The sequence below is a fragment of the Pongo abelii genome, chromosome 22 (assembly GCF_028885655.2).
Source record: "Pongo abelii isolate AG06213 chromosome 22, NHGRI_mPonAbe1-v2.0_pri, whole genome shotgun sequence".
NCBI lineage: Eukaryota > Metazoa > Chordata > Mammalia > Primates > Hominidae > Pongo > Pongo abelii.
Window position 1 is genome coordinate 41,544,336 of NC_072007.2, and position 26,613 is coordinate 41,570,948.

General features: G+C 42.7%; 1 protein-coding gene across 14 annotated transcripts in view; it reads right to left on the reverse strand.

The window, feature by feature from the left end:
• The window catches only part of TIAM1 (TIAM Rac1 associated GEF 1), a 441,301-nt gene that overhangs the window by 140,454 nt on the left and 274,234 nt on the right, over positions 1 to 26,613 (reverse strand). For 12 of the 14 annotated variants that reach the window (XM_054542444.2, XM_024239448.3, XM_054542447.2 and 9 more), the window contains 2 exons: positions 18,796 to 18,972; positions 8,110 to 9,083 (listed from right to left, as the gene is read on the reverse strand). In XM_054542444.2, coding sequence (XP_054398419.1) covers positions 8,110 to 9,072 — 963 coding nt within the window. In that variant the 5' untranslated portion in view covers positions 9,073 to 9,083; positions 18,796 to 18,972. The remainder of the gene's footprint in view (positions 1 to 8,109; positions 9,084 to 18,795; positions 18,973 to 26,613) is intronic. The other 2 variants (XM_054542445.2, XM_063720868.1) reach the window with 1 other exon arrangement.

The following is a 26,613-nucleotide window of genomic DNA, read 5'->3' on the forward strand; positions in this document are numbered from 1 at the left end:
CCATACCAACCTCTCCACAGCATCTCCTCTCCCACCCCCACCCCACCCCAGCCACACTGAGCTCCTCTTCCTTGCTCGAATGTGCCGTGCACCCTCCCACATTGCAACTCAGGAGCCAGCTCCCTCCTCCCCTCCTCTCCTTCAAGTCCCTATCCAGGTCTGCCCTCACCCTGACCATCCAGTCAGAAATTGCCCCCCACATCCCCCACACCCCATCTTCCTCAACATGCCCTGTCTTTCTTCCACAGCACATCGCTTACTTATTATGCTAACTGTTTTCTGCCACACACACACCCACTTCACCCCAACAAACTCCACGAGCTTGTGGATCTTTCCTCGCTGACGCATCCCAAGTGCCAAGAATAGAGCCTGGCATGGGGAAGGCACTTCAAAAATAATTGCTGAATGAACTCACGGCTGCTCATTTTCCACCACAATCTCAAAACAAGGAAAACTGTTTCTCATGGAATGCACTGCAGTTGGAGTTAAAGGTTTTGTCATTTCTAAACTCAGCTCATGCTCAACTAAAGTTGAGGTGACAAATGAGTCCTAGTTATAAAGCTTACATTTATAGGCTTCAAGCAGCCTAGCTGGATTATGTCTTGTGTGGATGCAATCAGAGTTCACTTAAATTTTTGTTCTTTAACTCTTTTAAAAAATAGAGAAAGTAAGAAAGATATATTAGGCCGGATGCAGTGGCTCATGCCTGTAATCCCAGCACTTTGGGAGGCCAAGGTGGGTGGATCACCAAGTCAAGAGATCTAGACCATCCTGGCCAACATGGTGAAACCTCATCTCTACTAAAAATACAAATATTAATGCACCTGTAGTCCCAGCTACTCCGGAGGCTGAGGCAGGAGAATCGCTTGAACCCGGGGGGCGGAAGTTGCAGTGAGCTGAGATTGCGCCACTGCACTCCAGCCTGGTGACAGAGTGAGACTCTGTCTCAAAAAAAAAACAAAAAACAGAAAGATATATTGAACTATCTTATGGCCCAAGCTAGATACTCGGTCAACTGGTGGTCCAAAGCCAACTGGGCCCAAATGACAATGCGACAGGCTGGTCAGGTGTTTCCTAAGTTCTCCATTGGGATCCATGGAGACCCTGTCAGGCCTTTAGGGCAGGCTGGCTTCGTGGCCACATCCAACAGTCACACATTTACAGTTATGCTGTAAAAAACCAATGATTACACATTGTTATGACACAATTTGAGTCAAGGGGCTCAATTTTCCTCTATTCTTATACTAGGAATGTGATCTTTTTCTTTTTCTTTTTTCTTTTTTGAGACAGGGTCTCATTGTATCATGCAGGCTGGTAGAATATAGTGACATGATCATAGCTTGCTGCAGCCTCAACCTCCCAGGCTGAAGCAATCCTCTCACCTCAGCCCACTACGAAGCTGAGACTATAGGCACACACCACCACACTTGGCTAATTTTTTTGAAATTTGGTAGAGACAAGGTCTCACTATGTTGGCCGGGCTGGTCTTGAACTCTTGAGCTCAAGCGATCCTCCTACCTCAGCCTCCCAAAATGCTGGGATTATAGGCATGAGCCAATGCACCCGACCTAAGAATGTGATTCTCAAAAGCTGAACTGGTGGGCATAGTGGTCCATACCTGTAGTCCCAGCTACCCAAGAGGCTGAGGCAGGAGGATCACTTGAGCCCAGGAGTTCAAGGTCGCAGTGCACTATGATAATATCTGTAAATAGCCACTGCACTCCAGCCTGGGAAACACAGCGAGACCTGTCTAAAAAAAAAAAAATAAATAATAATAATAATAATAATAATCCTGAATGTTCCCAACCTGTATTAGCATAAATGACCAGCTCTCAAAGTATGGACTAGGGTTCCCTAAAATACTTCCAGGGAGTCTGTGAGTCTCTTCCTTTTCCAACTACCCTATGCAAGTCCAGGTTCTGCTCATAGGGTCCAAGCAAACGGCATATTGCAAGAGAGTGAATGCAAAAGTAGGTATGAGATGCTAGTGTCTTCTGTTAAGCTGGAAATCATAGATATCTGCAAAAATGGAAAACAATGCCTCTGTCCCACATCTTTTATTTTACAGAATAAAACATTGTATTATTTTAGAGATAGGGTTCTCATTCTGTCACCCAGGCTGGAGTGCAGTGGTGTGATCTAGTTCATGAAAGCCTCAAATTCCTGGGTTCAAGCCATCTTCCCATCTCAGCCTTGCAAGTAGCTAGGACAACAGGTACTCACCATGCCCAGCTAATTTTTCCTTTTCTTTTTTTTAGAGGCAAGGTCTCACTATGTTTCCTAGGCTAGTCAAAAAATATATTTTAATATAAATAAATACATAAATATATATATATATATATATTTTTTTGAGACGGAGTCTCGCTCTGTCGCCCAGGCTGGAATGCAGTGGTGCAATCTCAGCTCACTGCAACCTCCACCTCCTGGGTTCAAATGATTCTCATGCCTCAGCCTCTCGAGTAGTTCGGATTACAGGCACCCACCACCACGCCCGGCTAATTTTTGTATTTTTAGTAGAGACGGGGCTTCACCATGTAGGCAAGGCTGGTCTCGAACTCCTGACCTGAAATGATCTGCCCACCTCGGCCTCCTGAATTACTTTTTAAGAGTATAAAAAGGTCTAAGAATGGCTGACATAAGCTATCTCTCAACTACCTACCCACCTTCCCACTTCCCATAAAAAGATCTAGGCAAAGAAGATATATATTCTTGTTGAAAATCCATGGGTTTGTTTGCAAAATAAATATCTCATTGCTTAACTTACGTGCCAGAAAAAGAAAGATAAAGAGAAAAGAAAAAAAAAAAAGCATCAAACAGAAGACAGAGGAGAAGGGAAAAAAAAAAGGGTGTTTTAAAAATCGATTTTACATGAAAAAATTTGTTTTATAAAAACCTGAGGTTCTTAACCAGAAAGAAGCCTCTAGATGGACTTCAGGGGACCTATGGATCCCTTGAAATGATACACAGAAGGGTGGTCCCTGTCTTTATCTAAGGAAAACGTCCACATTTTTCATCTGATTCTCAAGAGTCTGTGACCAAAGGTCAAGAATCATATGGTTGTTGATGTGCATTTTCAGCCCAGGAAACAAACTTATCTCTGAGTCATTGAAGCTCAGTTGCAAAATAAAACAAAATCTTAAACATCAAGACAATTTTTCTAGGAACTCAAGCTCCTCCTCTGACAATGCTGCACTCTTTACCTTGTTATTAATGAAATCATCAACGCGACTACTTGCTTATCAAAGAAAGCAGCCATGAGGGATGGCTCTGCTAGTTATCCTGGCCATCTCTCTCCGTAATCAGTGTTTTAGGTGACAAGGGTGGGCAGTAACAATTTTCTTTTCAGCCAAGTCCCTTTTTTTTTTTTTTTCATGTCTGTACCACAATTGAGGGTTTTGATCTTAAAATCTGAGGATATTGAGCTGAAACCTTTTCAAGCAGGGGGAGGTAGTCAGTGTGGGTGTGTGCTTTGGAAGAAAAGGCCCTCCCTGATTAGCAAGTCAGAAGACTTGGATTTTTGGCTGGGTGCGGTGGCTCACGCCTGTAATCCTAGCATTTTGGGAGGCTGAGGCGGGAAGATCACCGGAGACCAGGAATTCAAGACCAGCCTGGCCAACACGGTGAAACCCTGTTTCTACTGAAAATAAAAAAATTAGCCAGGCGCAGTAGTGCATGCCTGTAATTCCAGCTACTCTGGGGGCTGAGGCATGAGAATCGCTTGAACCTGGGAGGCAGAGGTTGCAGTGAGCCAAGACCGTGCCACTGCACTCCATCCTGGGCAACAGAGTGAGACTCCGTCTCAAAAAAAAGAATACCTGGGTTTTCATCCAGTTGTGACACCTTGTCTCCTAATCTCTTTATTTTCAGGGGATGCTGCTGTGTCTGAAACTGGCCAGTGAAACTCACAAACCTATTCACCAGCACCACACCTGGCTAGGGACGCTCCGAGAGCCGGGCTCCTTGCTGCTCTCCTGAGGCTGAGGTTCCCAGAGACATGCTCAGTACAACCTGGCCGTGTTCCTTCATCTCCCAAGTGGATGAATGAAGCTCTCCTCACAAGCATGCATAACGGCTCCACGCCAAAGCTTCCCACAGAACACAGAACCTGGCTATAAGGCTCCATCAAACGGCAGGTTTCTCTCTCTCTCCAACTCACCCACTGAAAGTTTTAGAGACACGGGAGAGCTGAACCCTAGAACAATGAGGCAATCTTCACCGTCACAACTAACAACTCCTATTTATTAAGCATTTGTATGTGTAAAACTGTGCCACGAGTTTTCCATTCATTCCCTTGCAGAATCTCCAGCCTCATTTAAGACGCACTGAGAGCCATGGAAGTCAAATAAGCAAGAGGTAACAACCTCAAAGTTGCAAGCTCAGATACGCTGCTAACTTCTTTGTCTGACACTAGGCAGTCCCCTCCTCTGTCTGTAACCAAAGAAATTCATAAAGTTCAGGCCCAAAGATGAACTAGCCATCAGTTAAATCTAAGGAGTAACCTATTAAGTACTTTTACAGAAACCAACAGAAATAAATTCTGCTTCACATAGCACGAGGCTTTACTCATATTGACTCCCAAGACAAACTTTCCTGCACAGCACACATGTGCATGCACAACAAACATGCTCATAAAATACATGAATTAAACCAAAAATTGCCAGCAGACCCTGTAGCACATATGTGCCACCGTTCAAGACTTAAATGTGAACTCCAGTGACTTCACATTTCAATAATCCATCCAACTACTGAAAAAATCCAAAAACAGGAAAAAGGGCCAAAAACCCATTTTTGATCATTTTCAAATCAAATGAAGTTGTTCACATTATTTCAGATAAAATGTGTTTTCTTCCAGGCTTAGAGGTCATGCTCTTGGGTCAGATGTCTGCCAGGAACTCTTTTCTGGGGAGTAAAACTGCTGACAGGATGATCACAGATTCAACTACATCACCAGGGCAGCCAAGGAGACTTTAATATCTATGATTCAAGCTCACTGGAGAGGTCCCCTGGGTCAAAAACTTTTACCAAAAAAAAGAAAAAAAAATTTTTTTTAAAAAAGCATTCTTTTCAAGGAAGCATCCACACCCACTGCCTCTTAAAATACACTGTTTGGAACATAGTGGGCTCTCAAGAAATCGCGTTGGATGAACACGCCAAACTTAGACTAGGAAATGTGGGCGGGTGGATAGTGTTGTGCATAATTCTGGGGTTTGTTTCAAGTCATTAAAGATCCTCACTCAACATATAAAGTCAATAAAAAAATAATACTTCCGTGCATTTTATAGGCTCCACAAGAGGTTTCCATGCATGGTATCCTATGTGGTTCTCCTAATGGCCCTGTGGGAGGCTGGTGTCACTCAGACTGGACAGCAACAGATCTTGGGGCACAGAAGATGGAGTGACTGGCCCAAGGTCACCACTGGGTAAGCACACCTGCCAGGATGCAAATGCACTTCTTAGGATTCCTGGCCAATGGCACTTCCCATTACATTAAGCTGCCTAAGCAGTGATTTTATGGGACACCACCTTTAGATGATCTCACTTCCATATATTCACAATTTTAGAAGGTGACAAGCCAAAGAATAGAAATTTTGTATAATAATGACACATGAGAGCTTTCAGTGGTACCAGACCTGGAGGGGAGAACTGTCCTTTGCTTTGCCCATTTTCTTGGGGTAGCCATAACTCAAAGGCTCAAACCCCCATCAGCCATCGAGTGTGGGGGAGAGCAGGGGTCTAGCCATCCCTAGTGTCAGAACCACAGAGAGCCAAAATACAACAAGGCACCCCTCTCAAATCTTACATAGCATATGCACTAACTGAGCACTGTTCAGGTAGAAGTGAAAGTCGAAGGTGATGTTCTGTTTTTAACAGTCTGTGTCACTGCATCCTTCTCTAATCTCCGAAGGCCCCACAGATCATCTCTTTGAATCAGCCTTGCAGTGCCAATCTGACAATGCCTTCAAGACAGCCCTTCAATCCCTTTCAGGCGACTCTTTAATAGGTCACATATCTCCACGATCTGTCCAATTGACAGTGCAGAAGTAGCACTCGCAGGGTAGACAGAGGGGCTGCAGGTGAGTTATCTGGCCATTTGTGTCATTATAATCTCAATTCAGAAGAGATGGGTTTAAAATTCAGGGAGTTGCATCTAGAGGCAAGCTTCAGGCTTACCTTCTCAGACCACGGATGCAGCCTTGGTAGCAACTTGGTTTCTAGGACACAAGTGTTTTTTTTCTTTCCTTAGAGTCAAGGGGTACACGTGCATGTTTGTTACATGGATATATTGTGCAATACTGAGTTTTGGGCTTCTATTGAACCCATCACCCAAACAATGAACACAGTACCCAATAATTCGTTTTTCAACTCTTGCTCCCCTCCCTCCCAGCTTTTGGAGTCCCCAGTGTCTACTGTTTCTACCTTTATGAGGTACTCAAGATATTGATCCAAACAACTACCCCAGGTCCTCAACCCACATGCCTCCACTAACAAAGATGAAAATTACAGCAGCTAGCTAAGTTGCCCTTACCGGCTGCTTCCTAAGAACCAGGCACTATGCTTCACATATTATTTCATTCTACTTTCTCGAAAAACCTTATCATCCCCATTTGACAGATGAAGAAATTAAGGCTACAAGAATGTGAACAACTTACCCAAAGTCACTCAGGTAAGAAGAGGTGGAGCCAAGATATCTGGCTTGGACACCATCAGCAAAACCTGTCCTCAGGCAGGAACACAGACAGTCTAATGCCAATTTTCTTTTTCTCGGCTTCCCCTACGTCCTCCATCCTATGCCCATTATATTTAGACCCCCTTTCCAGCAGAACATACCCTCAAAATGCCCATTTGACTTGCACTGGAGCAAGGCTGGAAGGTGCAGCACCACCTCCTACTGGGCAATCAGAGTGCTGACTGCAGGGAAGTTTGCTGGTCAACCTTGAGGCTGCTCCGCCATTCAAGGCAAACGGACCCAGTCTGGAATTTTAACCTGAAGCACCATCTACAAACCACCTCCACATCCTCAGCAAAAGCCAAGACTCCCTGAACTCTGCCTCAGAGAACAGAAGTACCAGAAAAGGCCCAATGCATGCAGGAGTACTCCACATTTCTTTCTTTCTTTCTTTTACTGACACAGACTCTTACTATGTTGCCCAGGTGGGACTTAAACTCCTAGGCTCAAAGCATCCCCCTGCCTCAGCCACCAAGCCAGCTCAATTGCCCAACATTTTATTATCCTAATCTTAATTATCATTGCCAACTAAGGTAATGGTGCCTCCATTCACTAGGAAAACACTTTCAAAGTCTTTTTTTTTTTTTTTTTTTTTTGAGATGGAGTCTCGCTTTTGTTGGCCAGGCTGGAGTAAAGTCTCTTAGTTTCCTCCCCACGGTTTCGTGCACTAGACCCCGAAGCAGGCAAGCTGAGCATCTTTATCCCCATTTTTCAGAGGAATGACTACAAGTCAGGGTTTGCCCAAGGTCAAACAACTAGCTGGTTGCAAAGTAAGAATTGGAAGCCACCCATGTTATTCCTTCCGCTACACCTCCCTCCAGAGACAGGGCTGGCCAGCATCGCACGGAACAGGAAATTGAAATGGCTCCCGGTAAGGCAGCGAGCCTGCCAACCACCGAGAGAAGCTGACAAGTGACCCAAACCCGCCCAGAATTTAAAATGCCTCCTCAGAGGAGTTGCCGGCTAACCTCCTCCCACCTGCTGCACTGAAGAAATAAGTTCCAAGAGTCTGCAACCCACCATGCCTGCTTTTCCACGGGAAGGACCAAGTTAGAAAGGAAGCTTGAATAAGTGGGATGCTGTTGAAGAACTAAGATGTAGAAGCAGTTTCCCAATATGAACTTACTAGCTTTTTTCCCACTCCTATCACATCGCCACTCCCCCCACACACTTCCCTTAATCCCCACCCCTTAACCACAGAAATGTAAGAGGGGCAAAGCAGAAGAGAGAGAAATCCTCCCAAAACAGCACCAGCTGCAGCAACTACCAGGCAAACAGGGTAAAACCCGGTTAAAAGATGGAAATCTTCTAAGAGCAAAGTCATGCACTTAAAGAGTCATGCACCATTCCCAAAATATTGAAACAAATTTCAATCACTTTACCTGAGTTGTTTTAGCTCTTCTGCCTTGCATGCTGTTGCTATGGCTAATTTGTGGGTTGGTGGCACCTTCAGAGAGACAGTGAGATTTCCTACAGGGAAGTGTGTTATAATTACTGTACGGAGGAGTCTCTTCGGCAGCAGCTGGTGGCATCTTATGGTTTGCAAGATTGGGAATATCAGACACCAAATTCCGACAGTAGCCTGCAAATTTGCTCCCCGGCCCCCCGTTTGCTGTCACTCCAGAGTTTTTCTGAACATACAAGTCACCCAATGAATTGGCTCTCTGACAGGTGCTGCGCTGCCGCGGACTCACCCGCGTCTCCATCCCCCGAGCCTCCTCGCAGTCCTTCTCTTCGGCGGAACCCAAGATTTCTTCGTTGCTTGTTAAATGTTCTTGGCTCAGATCAGAGAGTGAGAATTCCAGGCTGTCCTCCCGCCAGATGTCTGCAGATTTGGAGCGTTTCTTCTTAAAGCTCGCCGTCTCCATGAAAGTGGGCCCATTGGATGTATAGGAATGCTGCCTCCTGCCTCCCTCAGCCAAATATGTAGCGTCATCCCCATAAAGCCTGCTCTCCTCAGAGTCTGGCATGCTCTGCACAGAGGCTGCTGTGAGGACGATGCTGCTGTCTACGCTGGGAGTGACAGAAGAGTCAGTGTAAGACACAGGTCTCAAGCCCATGTCCACTCGGTCCACCCAGATGGGGCTCCCGAAGTCTTCTAGGGTACCATCTTGGGAGAAGGGCTCCAGGCCATTTTCAGCCAGAGACTGGGGGATGCTGGGGGTGCTGCTGGATCGGGTGCTCACTTCGGAGTTCCTGTGGATCACCTTCCCCGAGGAAGCGTGCCTGGTCCTCCGCGTCTTGTGCGAGAGGCGCAGGGAGCGGGACGTGTGCTTGCGCCCCAGGCTGGCATGCTTTTCTCCATAAAACTCGTGCTCTACATGTTGACTTTCTGCGTTTCCCATGGTTTTATGGTCTGCAGCAAAGCGGGGGGAAAGGGGAGAATTGAGTCACTATTAGTACAGGTATAGGCATCTCAGAGAAAGAGCTCACCCTGCAGGGAGGGCAGAACACCTTGGCTCACAGAGGTTGTTGGGTAAGTAACAGCACAACTTCCTATATGCACCTGGTAGGTTCTTGGACTCTTACCTGGGAGCAGGTGAACAGTAGCATCATCTACTGAGACTGCCCCCTGAGATGTGAAATGAGCTCAGAAATATGAGCATCAGAGAGTTAGACTTGTCTCTGTCCAGAGGGAAGATGGCCACAGGCCACAGCTGAGAGCACTGCTTTTGGACAGCCAGAAACTCCTCTGACCTTGTCTTCCTTACTAAACATTTGAAGTTCTGCTCCTATCTATACATTGAAAACTCTGAAAGTACAAACCAAAATGTTCACCAAAGGAGTAATTTCTGTTTGAAATGATATACATATTTCAAAAAGCAAAACTTAGAGGTGCATTTGGTAACCTCCTTCCCTCCCTGCCAATGGGTACCTTTCGTTTTTTCTTTTTTTTTTTTTTTTTTTTTTGGCGCTATTTCAGCTCTAATGATACTTCAAAATCAATCAAAAATGGAAAACCTCAAGGTGTAAGTCTGATCAACTTTTCCTAGTAAATCAAAGTCAAAAATAAAAAAACAGCCTTGACCTTTAATGTCACAGCCTTGTGAGAATCTGGATTTTAGGGGCATTTTGGGAGGGCTATGGAAGGGTGGTGGGGATGGGCAAAACAAAATAGAAAAAAATAGAAACTCCGCTCTCTGCTTAGCAGTAGATTAATGGGTTTATTTCTGGGAGCAAATCCAACCTGCGAACATTAATCTGGTACAGCGTGCCCTGCAAACAGAAATTCACATTGTGAAACCACTAAGTGTGATTCAGCCTTCTGGGGCCCCCCAGGTTAATTCAAGTCCCTCCTTAATATTTTTACAGTCTCTCTCACTGACCTGATGACACAATTCTGTTACCCACAGTGGGAAAGAGAAAAATCTTCAAAGCTCGACAACTGTGACTCTACTTAGCCTGTTCTTATTCCATGAGGTCTCTCTAGCACACTTCAAATTGTATGCACTTAAGATAACGCACATGAAAATAGCTGGAAAGGAAAGAAGAAAAACAGAGAAACTGGCCATATCTCTGAGGTGGTTCTTTTAACCACCTATGGAGCCATTCATTCAGAAAATACACACTGAGCACCTACCATGTTCTAGAAGCCAGAGATACAGCAGTGAACAAAAGGGACACATCCCCTACTCTCACGAAGCTAATTTCTAGCCAGGGAAGGCACGCAATAGACAAGAAAGTAAAAGGCATCGTGGCGAAGCAGGAAGTGATATTACCGTGATCGTTGCAAAGAGATCGAAAGAGCCTGGAACACAATATACCTTCACATTGATCCTGGACTTACTCTACAATTCCACTGTTCAGGCTAAAACGTTGCTGAAACTCTCACCAGCACATCTTTACTGAAATAAAATTCGTGGCAACACAAAGGGAAACCCTCCATTGAATGTTCCAGTGAGTTCAGGGGTAACTCATACAGACACCAGATGTTAAGCTATTCCCAGGCTGGAATATTCCCCACCAGGTCACACATCACAGGAATCTCAGAGGGAATTTTCCAATAAAGACAATCTCTTTTTTACTAGGAGCAAGTAGATTTCAAAGCAATATGTTCACGCTTCTCTGGTATCTTTAAGAAGCAAGAAAAAAGATAAAAACGAAAAGATCAACGGTCTGTGCACAACCATTTATATTATCTAAATTCCTAAGAATGGCACATGCCACATTTCTTACAAGTAAAATAAATAAATATGCATTGCAACAACACTAAAGGCTTTGACCAATGCCTTGGAGTTCTTTATTTTTTTAAAGCATATATTAAGATACCTGGATGTGCGTATGTAACTATATGTTTTGCCAATAAATAAAGACTTAGAACCAATGTTAGTCACAGCCCCATTTTAAGAATCACATAGGTTTAAATTTAAAAGAGGAAAGAACTATGATGAAACAAATTGAGTAAAAGAAAAGGCAAAACTGTCGCCTCAAATATGCTAAGATTTACCCTCCTCTAGCACATATATCAAAAGTTTGCAAATATAAATTGACACATATATTTTCAACAACAGCTTTCTGGTAAGGCTTGTTTCTGCCAACAGAAAACTCATCAAGTTAAAAGCCTCAGGAGAGGTTTCCTGAAGGAAATGGCCCCAACCTTCAAGAATTACCGCAGTCCATGCATCACGCTGATGGGTCTGTTATCTTCAGAACTAGAATGTAGACAGGAATGCCAAATCTCCTAAATCCTACTAAGAGAAACTCTCAGGGGATGGCCTAAGGAGAGTGAGCAGGAAGTTTGAAGCAACTGAAGTTAAGAAAAATAAGTTTCTAGGGATTGCTGAAACACCCTTCAATTTGAAAGCTGTTCCTGAGAGGTTAGTAAGAACGATGAAAGCCCATGTGGGATCAGCGGAGGACTCTGAAATAACATCAGCGTAAAAAGCTGAAATTGCTCATTGCATACAGGAGACACAATCTCCGCTTCAGGGACAACCCCTGTCCCACTGGCAACCCCCAGAAAGTTTGTGAACGTTAAGGTTTTTTGTTTTGTTTTTTTTTTGAGACGGAGTCTTGCTCTGTCGCCCAGGCTGGAGTGCAGTGGCGCGACCTTGGCTCACTGCAAGCTCCACCTCCTGGGTTCACGCCATTCTCCTGCCTCAGCCTTCCGAGTAGCTGAAACTACAGGCGCCCGCCACCACGCCTGGCTAATTTTTTGTATTTTTATTAGAGACGGGGTTTCACCATGTTAGCCAGGATGGTCTCAATCTCCTGACCTCGTGATCTGCCCACCTAGGCCTCCCAAGTGCTGGGATTACAGGCGTGAGCCACCGTGCCCGGCTGATGAATTTTAAGTTTTAACCTTTCCATGTACAAATGTAAAATGCCAGCTACTTCCATCATCTTAATTTCTTCCTATTCTATCTTACTTAAACCTTTTTATTTTTATCTTCAACAAACAAAACCTGATTTGCATTTTATATTTGTGTGGGTTTTGTTGTTCCTGTAGCACAAAGAAAGCAAATTCAGAGCAGAAATTAACTTTTACTTTTTTTACGGCTTCCACAAGACTAGAAATATTCCACGCATGATTAAGCATCAATAAATACTGGTGCATTTTAGTAACAAAAGCAAAAAGTGAAGGACCAGCACCTCACTAACATCATCACACAGTCACTAGGTAGGAGAGAGAATATTTGGGACAAGGAGGACAGGCTGAAATGCAAAAATTAGGATTGACATTGAAAAGGTGGATGCCAGAAAACTGGTACTAGATCTCAAAGCTTGGAAACATTACCAGTTTTAAATTCATTAAACTCTTAATTTCAGACTATGATTTACTTATATAGAATGTTAGTGGTCCCAGATAGCTCTCATGTTTAGGGACTAGGTAGGAGGGAGGTAGGACAAGCTTTTAGCCTAAGAACAACTCTCCATATTCAAACCTCAAGTCTGGCTTCTTGTGCTTTTCTTTCTTTCCAATCTTCTAAGTCAAGCTTGTCCAACCCATAGCCCACAGGCCACATGGATGGCTTTGAATGCAGCCCAACACAAATTCGTACACTTTCTTAAAACACTATGAGATTTTTTTGTGATTTTGGTTTTTTTGGCTCATCCGTTATCGTTAGTGTTAGTGTATCTTATGTGTGGCCCAAGACAATTCTTCTTCTTCCAATGTGGCCCAGGGAAGCCAAAAGATTGGACATCCCTGTTCTAAGTTCTGGCTTCCTTAGCCTGCCTCAGGGCCTGTGCCTGTCCCTCTGCCTAGAACGCTCCGCCTTTCCGCCTACTCCACCAAGTTCCTTCAGATGTCCCCTGGTCAAGGAGGCCTTTCCTGACCCCTCCATCTAAAATGACAACCAGTGCTGCAGAATTCAACATTTCTTACCCCTCTTCTTTTGCTCCCCTTCACATTGATCATAATTGTAACCAACATATATTTCACTTACTGGTCTTTCTTATTCTCTATCCTTTCCCACTAGAGCCTAAGCTTCAGGAGGGCTGGAAGTGTCCTGTTTCCTGCTGTATCCTCATTGCCTAGAACCCAGCCTGAAAGGTTGTAGGTGGTCCATTAAAAAAACACCAAAAACCCAAAAGAAAAAAAAATACTGGAATGCATGAATGACAAAGACACTTTAATCTAAGATGTGAAAACTCATACAACTACAATGCAACATAGGTGAGAACATGACCACAATGCGAACGAGACACAGCACACATCAGTCTTAAATACACTAGCCTCTTCTCTCAGGATGTCTGGAAGAACATCCCAAACAGCTCGCTGCTCTCTGGGTCTCTTCCACCTGCAGGTCTGTGTCAGTCCCTTACTCTGGACCACTGGGTTGAAGGTCACCCTGATCCATGAACTTAGGGGTGAGGGTGTTCAGCTTGTGCTCCAGTGTATTCCCCTCCCCACTCCCAATTCTTCCTGGGGAAAGAATTAAGGGCTTGCACCTGTCTCATTCCACTGAATTCTTGCCCCCAGTTCCTATCTTCCTCTTCCTTTTAGAGCCGCAGTGCAGAGGTTGAGGAATGAGGTTAAGAGTTGAGAGGGCACCTCTCCCCATAGTCAGGGTACTAAGTGCAGAATTGCTCAGGCCTAGGACGATCCAGAGAAAGTGAGGGCAAAGGAGGCTTAGTGGCATGACGGGCAAGAGTGTCATCTGAAAGTGGTATGGGGTCAAAGCATCAGGAGTTCCCAAGGGAGGGCTTAGGGCCAGGGATCAAAGACAGTAGGATGAGTGTGATTTTTCTATTCTTACCAACACCATGATCCCTCTCTTAAAGTGATGAGTTAAACTTTTCAATAAGTAATCACCTTAAAGGCCTTTAAATCCCATCAAATTAAATGCAGATGCTCCTCCATTTATGATGGGGTCATGTCCTCATAAACCCATTGTAAGGTGAAAATATCCTAAGTCAAAAATGCATTTAATACACCTAACCTACCAAACATCATAGCTCAGCATAGCTTACCCTAAATGTGATCAGAACACTTACATTAGCCTACAGTTGAGCAAAATCATCTGACACAAAGCCTATTTTAAGTATTGAATATTTGTTGAATATTTATTTATAATAAGTGTTGAATATTTCATGTAACTTACTGAATACTGTGCTGAAAGTGAAAAACAAAATGATTGTATGTGTACCACTGTAAAGTTAAAAAAACACAACTCAAACCACCCTAAGTTGGGGACTGTCTATACATAGTAAAGGAGTTAAAAGGTATTTTAAGAAACTGTATCAATATGCACAAATACTTATTAGTTAGGGTGGTTCATATATATATATCAGGTAGGTGGTCATTTCTCAGGGGCTGCTTTTATAGATTTATTAGGCTACTAAGCCTTTTGTAAAAAAAAAAAAAAAAGATATAGAACTATACACATACATTGAAACAATGTCAAATTCCTGGCTTTAGTATTTTACTATAATCATGTAAGATGCAACCATTAGAAAAAACTGGGTGATGGTTACATTTCCTGCATACAATTTCCTGTGAATCATAATTATTTTGAAATAAAAACTTGAACAAACAAAACAAGTCTTAACTAACTAACTGAATATTCTAATGAAACTGTAGTTTAAAGTGAGGGTTCTTCCAAAAGAAATATAGTTGAATCCCCTTTTATTTTTAGGTGAAAAGCATCTATAATATTCTAACATAATTGCAACGAATTAGGCAACAACAATAACAAAAAAGCAAGCATTTAGCATCATCTAGCAAAATGTGATCAGAAAGTACAAAGCAAACAGAACAGTGGTCCAAAATGAGGTTAAATAAAGAGGTGACATTGAGTATCTGAGGATAAAGCTTCTGTCTTAATAAACTAGTGAAAAAAAAATAAGTTGTTAATATCTGCTGCCAGCAAGTTGGAGTAAACCAACTAAGGCCTATCTTGCCCCAGCTAATGACAACCAAAAACTCTGGACCAAAAAGTAAACAAAAGCAAACAAATAAAAAATAAATAAAAAAAGATCAAAACCTGAGAATGCCACCCATTTAAGGGTGAGTTTCCTATTTTGTTTTTATTGTCCTAATTTCTCACCCAGCCTTATACCAAGGGTGAGTACAGCTCCAGTGAAGCTATGGCACAGGCAACAAAAAAAAACTCTGGATCAGACCTTGTTGCTCCACCCAGAGGAATCAAGAATGGTCCCTGTAAGCCAGAGAGAGTGTGGAGATCTTAGAGAAAAGAGAACTGGAAAAGAACATCCCATAATGGTGTGTATAAATCTGCACAAGTGCCAGGCTCACTCCTCAGATGCACATGCCTAGGACTGACCCAAAGCAAGACAGCAAACGCTTTGAGAACTGAATCATGACATAAACCACAGCCCAACCCTCAGACTAACCCCTGAGTGGCACACAAACGGGACAAACTCAAAGCAGTATACCAAAGGCTTTGAAAACTGAACTGACATTAGAGCCTCCACCCACGGAGGTGAGACAGCACTTACAATCTGAACCCAGTCAGGTTGACTGCCTGCAAAATAACAACAAGGAAAAATCAATATTCTCCAGATGATGTAACAAGACCTGGAGTATCACAACATAATATTCAAAATGCCCACAATGCATTCCAAAGAACCAGGAAAATTTAATTAGCTCTCAGGGGTAAGGACAATCAATAGATGCCAATCCCAAGGTCGCCCAGATGTTGGAATTATCACACAAAGACTTTTAAAGCAACTATTACAAGTGTGCTTCCTGAGTAAAGGTAAACACCCTTGAAATTAAAGAGAAACTTAACTGCTTGCAATGCCTGTGCAAGATCATTATGAACATCAATGATGATATTAATACATGAGTAAGTGCCGGGCACGGTGGCTCACGCCTGATCCCAGCACTTTGGGGGGCCGAGGTGGGTGGATTACTTGAGATCAGGAGTTTGAGACCAGCCTGGCCAACATGGCAAAACCCTGCCTCTACAAAAATACAAAAATTAGCCAGGCATGGTACACGCCTGTAATCCCAGCTCTACTTGGGAGACTGAGGCAGGAGAATCACTTGAACCCAGAAGGCAGAGGCTGCAGTGAGCCAAGATCGTGCCACTGCACTCCAGCCTGGGAAATAGTGCGAGACTCCTTCTCAAAAAAAAAAATACATGAGTGAACAAATAGAACACAATAAAAAAGAAAGGTCAACCCTATATGACCCAAGATACAGCACGTACCTTGCATTTTTAAACCACCTGTACTGCATAAGAAAATATTCCAGTTAATAGAAAGCCACCCTGTGGTCAAAGTCCTGGGCATAAAGAACATAGAAAAATATTTCCATAACCACAGATTGTTGAGGGAAAACAGGAAAGGAAAGAAAAAGACACAAAGGAATCTGGAAACAACTTCATCACCTTGAGGACTAAGGAAGTTATAATAATATTTTTACGGTTTAGGATGTCTAATGCCCTCAATTACACCAGAGGTTCCAGTGGCGCTCCTAGCAGACAGCAGGACAGGATGCTTCACCCCCTAGCTGAAGAATAGGAAAGTTCCACATGAACAATGCCCAGCCCTGTGGGTCAGCTGGCCAGGGCCTGCCCTGTGTGGGAGTAAATAATCCAAAAGGTGATTCTACCACTGGGGTCAAACATCTCTAGTGCAAAATTCTTCTCATCTTCCAGAATCAAAATCTTAGATTTGAGATGCACATTCAACATACAGACCTTGAGACAGCTAAAAATTTTCTCCAAGAATATTAAGATGTGGCTGGGGGCGGTGGCTCACACCTGTAATCCCAGCACTTCAAAAGGCTGAGGCAGGTGGATCACTTGAGGTCACGAGTTTGAGACTAGTCTGGCCAGTATGGTGAAACCCTATCTCTACTAAAAACTACAAAAATTAGCTGGGTGTGGTGGTGCGGGGGGCAGGGGTGCCTGTAATCCCAGCTACTCAGGAGGCCTGAGGCATGAGAATCTCTTGAATCCTAGAGGCGGAGATTGCAGTGAGCCGAGATTGCACCATTGCACTCCAGCCTGGGTGACAGAGCAAAATGCTGTCTCAGGTTAAAAAAAAAAAAAAAAAGAATATTAATATGTAAATATTTCACATGCATATACACACGATAAATCTGTGTAAGAATTTTAAAAAGCAATTATTTCAGATGGATTGCTTGTAGGGCGTTTTAATTTTCACAATTATACCTTTTTTGGTATTTTCTAATGTTTTTATACTAAATACGTAATTCATTTTAAGGAAAGTAAAATAAATAGAACATGCCAACAGGTTTTTAAGTCACTGAATTTTTTTTTACAGTTGAAGAGAGTAAGGATGTGGGCACTATGCTGACAGCTACAACAAAACAGCATCAAACCCAAACTCTAAAACAGATGGCCTGGGAAAATTACCTAAGATGAAGAAAATACTACCTAGCTTGGACTTATTCCACTTTTTCGCTATATTTCAATGACACACTGACCTCCTCTCATTGTATCTATGGCAGGGTTATTTGTACACTGGCACATTTGTCTTGTTTTTAAGTACCCTCTTCTCATTTTATTATAAAATCTCAATGGCAGAAACCATATCTTACTTGTGATTGTAACCTAAATATACGGAAGTTTTAGTCTAGCTCTTCTGAGTGGGAATGTTCAACATCGACATTGCCTTATAACAAGGGCACTTCAAATACATAAAACCTTAGATCTCACTGGTGGGCCCATGATAATCCAATTCATATCATATTCAAGTCAAAAGTTAACTGTGAAAGCAAGGGTTTCTCTGTCATTGGGAAGGACATTGTGAAATCCAACCATAAGGCATTTAATGATGTAAGTTATAATGATTAATAATATAAATTTTCACTCCCTGAGGTATTTAAAAACTTATTAAAATAAACGTAATCATTACCCTTCTATGACTTGAAAACAGGCCTCCAAAACTGCAGGAGAAAGGATGAAATATATTTATTTCTAAGTTAAATTTGAAGCGAAATCACAAGACAACAGATTGCAAATTTAAAATTAGATTCTAGTGGGAGGTCTTGGTTTCAAGCCTGTTTTTTCCCTACTGGAGGCTGAGCTTGAAGACGGTGTTGGGGGGTGGGGGTGAGGGAGAGCTAAGATTAAATTGAGACAAAGTTCTGAAAGTTTTCGCTAAATCGTTACAACCCATGAAAAGAGTTTTGCCAAGTCACACACAAATACCCTGAACACCAGAGACTAAGCAGGAAAGTTTTGCAACAAATATAAGATGATCTTTGATTTTGAAAAGATTATTATTTTGACTGTGTTTATTTTTGCTTTTTAAAGATTATCCAAAGCAGAAACAAAACATACATTGTTTTTCAAGTCAGATTTTGAAGCTCGGGTTTGCCTTTTTCAAACATAATCCGATATAAAGATGGTGAAGCCCAGGGATAAATTTATGAGATCCTGAGGGCAATTCACAGCGGAGAAAAGGATTTCATAGGCACCTACTTTGTCTTTTCTGTTTTGTTTTAACGCTAATGGCTTTTGAATTGTCAGATAGGTGTAACCCTAATCCAAGGAAGTGATTCCAAATTCTTTTTCCCACGAGCTGCACACAACAATGATAGTAAAATGTATCTGTCCCACCACCTTTGAAGCATTTCCATTAATTCATACAAACATATAGGCTCAAATATACATATGCAAACCTACCTTAAAAGGCAACAGTGGTCCCCAGCCCAACTTGCTCCAAGAGCACTGTGGCATTTAGATATTGAGGTTGGGAATGATGTTCGAATGAACAGCCACAGGGCTGGGGATGATGTCAGCACCTGCCCCCTGCAGTGGCCATCACAGTTTCATCTAAGTCTGTGAGAATGCGCCAAGAACCTGGAGAGGAACAGGTCAGAGGAGATAGAAAAACAGAAAGAAAATGATGAGGCAGAAGGAAGGAAATGGGCATTTTCTGTCAAACCCATTTCATCAATTCTATGACATCAACTTTTTGTGAAATACTGTCAGAGGCATTTGAACCACAGCAACTCCATCTTAAATAGGAGCTGGGTAAAATGAGGCTGAAACCTACTGGTCTGCATTCCCAGATGGTTAAGGCATTCTAACTCACGGGATGAGGCAGAAGGTCAGCACAAGATACAGGTTATAAAGACTTTGCTGATAAAACAGATTGCAGTAAAGAAGTCCGCTAAAACCCACCAAAACCAAGATCGTGACAAGAGTGACCTCTGGCCATCCTCACTGCTACACTCCCACCAGTGCCATGATAGTTTACAATGCCATGGCAATGTCAGGAAATTACCTTATATGGTCTAGAAAGGGGAGGCATGGGCTGGGCGTGGTGGCTTACGCCTGTAATCCCAGCACTTTGGGAGGCCAAGGCAGGCGGATCACCTGAGGTCAGGAGTTCAAGACCAACCTGGCCAACATGGTGAAACCCCATCTTTACTAAAATACAAAAATTAGCCAGGTATGATGGTGGGTGCCTCTAATCCCAGATACTCAGGAGGCTGTGGCGGAGAATCGCTGGAACCCGGGAGGTGGAGGTTGCAGTGAGCCAAGATCACACCTTTGCACTCCAGCCTGGGAGGCATGAATAATCCACCCCGTTTAGCATATCATCAAGAAATAACTATAAAAATGGGCAACCAGCAACCCTCGGAGCTGCTCTGTCTACGGAGTAGCCATTCTTTTATTCCTTCACTTTCTTAATAAACTTGCTTTCACTTTATAGGCTCTCCCTGAATTCTTTCTTGTGCGAGATCCAAGAACCCTCTCTTGGGGTCTGGATCGGGACCTCTTACCTGTAACAATATGACATCCCAAATCAAATGATGTAACATTTGGATACAGGCATAAAATGACAGGCTTAAATCAGATAAATAAATAAATACATACCAGCTTATTTACATTTAGGGTAATACATAGCCCTACAGACTAAGTTATCTTATTATTTTAATCTATCTGTGTATATTAAGGTGTTGGACAACAGAAACAGGTTACTACAGAATGATTCCCATGTCCCACTCAATCTTCAGAGTCTCAAGAAACAGAAATGAAAGGAAACCAGCAACCCTCAGTTATTCTCAAAGTAGTGCTGTATCTATAACAAACATTGAAGAAAATGCTGAAAGAGAGTAAAACAGAAGCCCAAATCACTTACACAGAACTTTCCATTGTATACACGTTTTCTTACGAAGGCAAACATCATATTCAGAGAAAATGCATGAAGAATATGCACAGGAAAAAATTTAGGTAAAAGATCCAAACTGCAATTTAACATGGAAAATCAACGGACAAGAGCTCCAGGAACACGTGGGGTTAATGAGGTTGTTTTATTTCCTTCATCTTTTTAAAGCCTGCTGGTAGAGATGAAATTACAAATACTAAGGCAAGCAAAAGAAAGGCCTGAAGGGCCTCTTTGGGTGGCTTCATTTTGGTACTTTCTTCCCAGACATTCCCCTGGGGCTGCCCGCTGCTGGTGGTTTCAGCAGGTGGGAACCTGAGATGACAAATACTTTGAGCGGGAATTTGAAGAAAACTGCCTATTTTGTGGAAAGCAGCCACATACAGGCAGTAAATAAATATATACGTCTATTCAGAATGGAACAATAAGCAAAGACAGTTCTTCCTTATCTTGGAAAATATGCTATTTAACCATGAAGTTAGTGACTCATGCTTGCAGGGAAAGGAGCACGAGTTCTCAGCAATACCCCATTATTACCCCACAATATGTTCCCTTTCCACAATTCCCCCACTGCTACCCGGTTCGCTCCCTTTCCCTGGGCATCCTCCTTAAATGGCTCTCTGCAAATTTCCAAATTTCCAAAGCGGTTCCTGAATTGCTTAGGAACTGGCAGAAATTAATAAGCAATAGCCCATTTATGCTGAAATGGACTCATTACGGTGCCAGCTGCCAATAATTTGCAAGGCTGTATTCTTGCTGGCAAAGGAGGCCGGCAGGCGGCTGTCCTTCCACCTGCGCAACGGAGGCTGATAATGCATTTTCTATACTTTAAAAAAATTACGTATTCAGATAGAATAAAATTTTTTCTCTATCTATATTCTTCTAGTCCCTGAACAAAAAATATATAAATAAATAAATAAACAACCAAAAAAACTATACAGAGAAAAAGGGCATTATTTGAAAAACACGAAGGAAAGCAAAATGGAGTCGATTTGGTATAACTTCTTTCTGATTTTGGTGGGGAAAATATTTGCCTATGACCCTGGTTGTGGAACTGATCCACGACATGGACTAATGAAGAGCTCCACAACCAGCAGATATGCTAAGGTCACAATGTGCCAACAAGTACGTATCCATTTCCCTTACAGCAGGTTAATTGTATCACGGCCTTGTGAATGGATGCCACCATGGCAATTTGGGAACTATCAGTACTCTGGGTTTTCTCCAGGAGCTGCAAAGAACTCAGTTTCACTGGGAGACAGCTACGTACCAAGCTCAGTGTTGGGAGTCCAAGCTGGGAGTCAGGCTGCACGCATCCGGTCATATCTTGGCTTTGCAAGTCAAATCTTTACTTTCAGCGTGACTTGGGGCAAACTCTAAATGTCCTGTCCCTCTAACAGGTGGGGATGATAAGATTCCTAAATCATTGGGTTGTCATGAGCATTAAATGAGATCATCTATGTTACAGAATTTGCCTCGTGCCTATCCCATTATCGGTTCTCAATAAATGTTACCCTATCTCAGGATCGGTTCTCAATAAACATTAGCTATTATTTCCACTACTATTTAAAATGTTTAAACCACAAGGAATGTGCTACAGAATGGGCCACTATTATGCAGGCTTCCTTAGCAAAATGATACCTAATTCATTGAAACTAAATCATATGTTATAAATTGAATGACATCAGTCACCTTAAATTTGCTGTGGAACAAGGAGAATTAACTAATCCAGCTAGAAGATGCATGTGGTCTACTCAATTGGCTACAGCTCACACAGACACAGACACAGACACAGACACACACACACACACACACACACACACAGCCATACTGACGAAATCCAGCAGTACCAGTAGGCCTGCTTACATTACGTTAAGATGACTCCCAGGGAAGTGAATGCTGAAATTACCAAGTTTTTCAGTCTCACTCTGAGGCATCCTTGATATGGTTTGGCAGTGTCCCCACCCAAATCTCATCTTGAATTGTAACTCCCACATTCCCATGTGTCATGGGAGGGACCCAGTGAAACGTAGTTGAATCATGGGGGTGGGTCTTTCTTGTGCTGTTCTCCCAATTGGTGAGTGAGTCTCATGAGATCTGATGGTTTTAAAAAGAGGAGTTTCCCTGCACAAGCTCTCTCTTTGCCTGAGGCCATCCAGGTAAGATGGGACTTTCTCCTCCCTGCCTTCTGCCTTGATTGTGAGGCGTCCCCAGCCACGTGGAACTGTGAGTCCAATTAAACCTCTTTTCTTTTGTAAATTGCCCAGTCTGGGGTATGTGTTTATCAGCAGCATGAAAATGGACTAATACAATCCTCAATTCATATGGCCAATTTATGTGTCACGTGCCAAATAACCAGTTTTCACAGGAAAATGTGTGTACTGGAAGTGAGTATTACCAAAACTAATCTCAGGCTTCAAATACCCACAAAAATTGATGGGTCTGAGAAGTCCCACTGCTCCACTCCTGTAATATTATTTAAGATGAAAATATGGTGTCAGAAATACTGTGTCCACAGCATTTAATCCTTGGCTTTTCCAAAAATGTCTGCCAAACCAGAACTTTCTTTTTCACCTTCAAAGTGTCAAAGACACTTGGGGGTGGGGGGCAGGGGACAGACACAGTGGCTCATGCCTGTAACCATAGTGCTTTGGGAGGTTGAGGTGGGAGGATGGCTTGAGGACAGGAGTTCAAGACCAGCCTGGGCAAAACAGTGAGACACCGACCTCTACAAAAAATAAAAAAAATTAGCTGGGCATGGTGGCATATGTGTATTCCCAGCTACTTGGGAGGCTGAGGTCAGAGGATCCCTTGAGCCCAGGAGTTTGAGGTTATAGCCTGGGCAACAAAGTGAGACCCTAACTCAAAAAACAAACAACAACAAAAAAACACACTCATAAGGGAAATTCTGTCATTTTTAAGTCCTTGCAAGTTCCAGGCATCAGTATATAGAGAAAAGGATACTGTATTGTATTTGCCCTCAAAATACCCAGGTTCAATTACCAGGTGCTATTACTTCATAAATTAAGTGACTTTTGGATAGTAAATTACCCATTCTGAAAACCATCAGAAAAAATGAGGACGTAATATTATTTGCCTTACCAATACTTACCTCTAATATCTTTTCTTATAGGAAAGAAATTAGATAACCAACATGTAACACTATAAACTATAAAATGTATATAAGTATATAAATTCTTACTGTGTTTACTATGATTTAGTGTCCCCAAATTTTCCATAACCAGTAGTTTAATGACAATCAGGAGGTCTTCCTTTACCTTGAGCTTAAACGGTGGGGGCAGAAGTCTTGGATCAAAATCCTAAACATTTACTTCATATGCAATAAGCACCAACAGTCTTTAGTTTTTAATAGTCATACTTAGACCCCAAATCATTACTGACAGATAAATAGGTGGACAGTAGATGGGTAGATGGATGGACGGATAAGTGGGTGGATGGATGGATGGATGGATGGATGGTGGATGGACAAACGGTGATAGATAATAGATATATGGATGAATGGTAGATGGATGGATGGGTGGTGGATGGAGATAGAGATATGGATGAATGGTAGGTGGGTGGATGGATGGAGAGAGGGATAGTGGATGGTGAATGGATAATTGATGGGTGGTAGGTGGATAGATGGATGGTAGATGGGCAGATGGATGGATGTAGATGGATGGATCTGGCACATTAGAAAATTTTAAGTAGCTCAGAAATTAAAGAAGTTTCATCACTTTTTAAACTGTTACTTAAGAAAAAACTTGGGAATGACTTCTAAGGATACGTAATTTTAAAAGTAATAGGAGGAATGAGGGTAACCATGCATATCCTGTTGAGCTACACACCTAGCTCCATTTAACAGTAAGCTTTATAACAGCCAAGTCAAATAGGAAAAACATGGCAGTTGTAAAATTCACGAGGTCCAAATCGATGGCTCAAAGGAAGCCCAAAAATTCTTGGTTCTTGGTACTCAGATCAGACAGGCGTCTCCACTGGTGGTCCTCTGAGGCCACTGTGATGTGATGAGCAATGCTCTAGACCTCATCCTTCCACGAAGGCTCAGTGACAAATTTCATAGGAATGTTTCTTGTCTTGACAATTATTTTTTTAAAAACCGCAATTCAGCAGCAAGCAGCCGTCTTGAAGACACAGGATACTGCTGCAGAGTGGACAGACAGTGTTCCTTCCAGGAAATTCTTCTTGAGCACTGTCTGCCCTCCACGGAGTGCAGAAGCATGACTGAGCGGGGGTGACCTTGAGATGGACTCTCTGGCTCACAGCCGATTGTAGCTGGGACATGCTGACAGATGACCACACCCCATCTGGTGCAAAGCCACTGTTTCACCAAGGGTGTGTTTGTCTGGCTTCTGTGAAAGCTGAGATAGCAATAAGGATTCATGCACAAAGCTTCCTACCTTCCCACTGACAGCCCTGGGGCAGGGCCAGGACTCCCAGTGAAAAACCAATCCCTCTGAACAGATGAATGAGCCATGATAAGGGCCCCAAGTTCCTACTCCATAAAGCATGAATGAAATAGTTTTAGCCCCACCATATCTCAAAGGCAGGTATAAAAAGACACCCAAATCGGAAAATTAGTAAAAAGTCCCCAGAACTTTCCACATCCACAGACTGCCCTAGTTTTGGGCAATGTTACTTCCTAATGTATCCAAATATATCCTAAATAAACTAAGCAAGAAAACAAATTCACACAATCAATATGTTTAAGTCAACCACAAGTCGAGAACCATCTAAAATCATAACTTTAATTTTAGAGCGGTAAATCTTTGGCAATACTTAACCAACAGGTTCAGCCAGGACAGACATTACCATATTTCTTAGAAGTAAAGTTGGTACATTTCAAAGTGAAGTTAATATGTATCTCAACTTGGGTAGAGCTACCATTTATGGAAAGCTTACTATCTGGCTGGCACTGTGTTCATGGCATCAGGCCAAAATGCTCTTTAGACTTCCCCCAAGTTCTTGGTGTTTATCACCCTGCAACTACACCTCTGACTGACAGCTGCCAACGTACTGCAACACTGACACCACATCACTTCCTGCAAAGTTTGCTCCCAACAGGGTTTGGAAGCCACCCGACCACCAAGGGCTGTGTCTCACGGTCAGTGTCCAAATCTCCCAAATACTCATACAGCCTGAGTCTAGGAATGGTTCAAATGAGGCCCCAGCTCACTGAAATGGATGTAATAACTTTCTCAGGAAACACCATGAGAATCACGCGCTTTCTCCAAAATCCAAGCAGCATCTCTTTTCCCATTTCTTTCTTTCTTTTCCTTTTATTTATTTATTTATTTATTTATTTTGAGATGAAGTGTTGCTCTGTCACCCAGGCTGGAGTGCAGTGGCATGATCTCTGCTCACTGCAACCTCTGCCTCCAGGATTCAAGCAATTCTCCTGCCTCAGCCTCCCAAGTAGCTGGGACTATAAGCGCACATCACGCCCAGTTAATTTTTGTATTTTTAGTAGAAACAGAGTTTCATCATATTGGTCAGGCTGGTTTCAAACTCCTGACCTCAGGTGATCCACCTGCCTCGGCTTCCCAAAGTGCTGGGATTACAGGTGTGGGCCACCGCACCCATTCTCCTTTTCCCATTTCTTAAAGCCGCAAAGTTACTGAACACTTGGGAATTCCACCCAACACTCCAAGAGTAGTTTCCATGGAATACTAGAACACAGCTTTGGGCTCGCTCTTGGCTCCTAAATTCCAAGTTTCAGTCACATCAAAAACGCACGCTTACATCGTAAGGCAGGGTAGAACATTTGATCCCCAAAGAAAATAGAAATGGAGCTGAATGTCATTAACTTCTAATGCTTAGATCTTTTCTTTGGTATTTCACCACACTGTGGCTTAACGTACAGGGTGTTCCCTGTGAGAGAACTAGGTAATCTAAGCTCATGCAAGAAGACAGTGGGAGAGGACAGTATTCATTCTCAGTGTTTTCATACCTCCTATGAAACATACAAGAGTAATAATCCTTAAACCGCACACCAAAATAATCGCCTCAAGAACATATCAACATCTTGGTTTAGAAGAGATGTCAAAAATCAAATCACTTTATCCAACAACTCATTTTCCAAAATTGAGCCACCCTTAGGTCTCTTCCCTTGGACAGAGCTGCCTCCCACTCCCATGTAAGCTGTAGAAGCTGCAGCAGGCACAGGAGGAAGCCACACTTCCTAGGACACACAGCAGGGTGGGTGGAGGGTAAAGAGAGCTCCTCTTTCATTGTCAAAGACTGAAGTTCCAGGAAAGGAATTTTTTTATTTTTTATTTTTTTGAGATGGAGTCTCGCTCTGTCACCCAGGC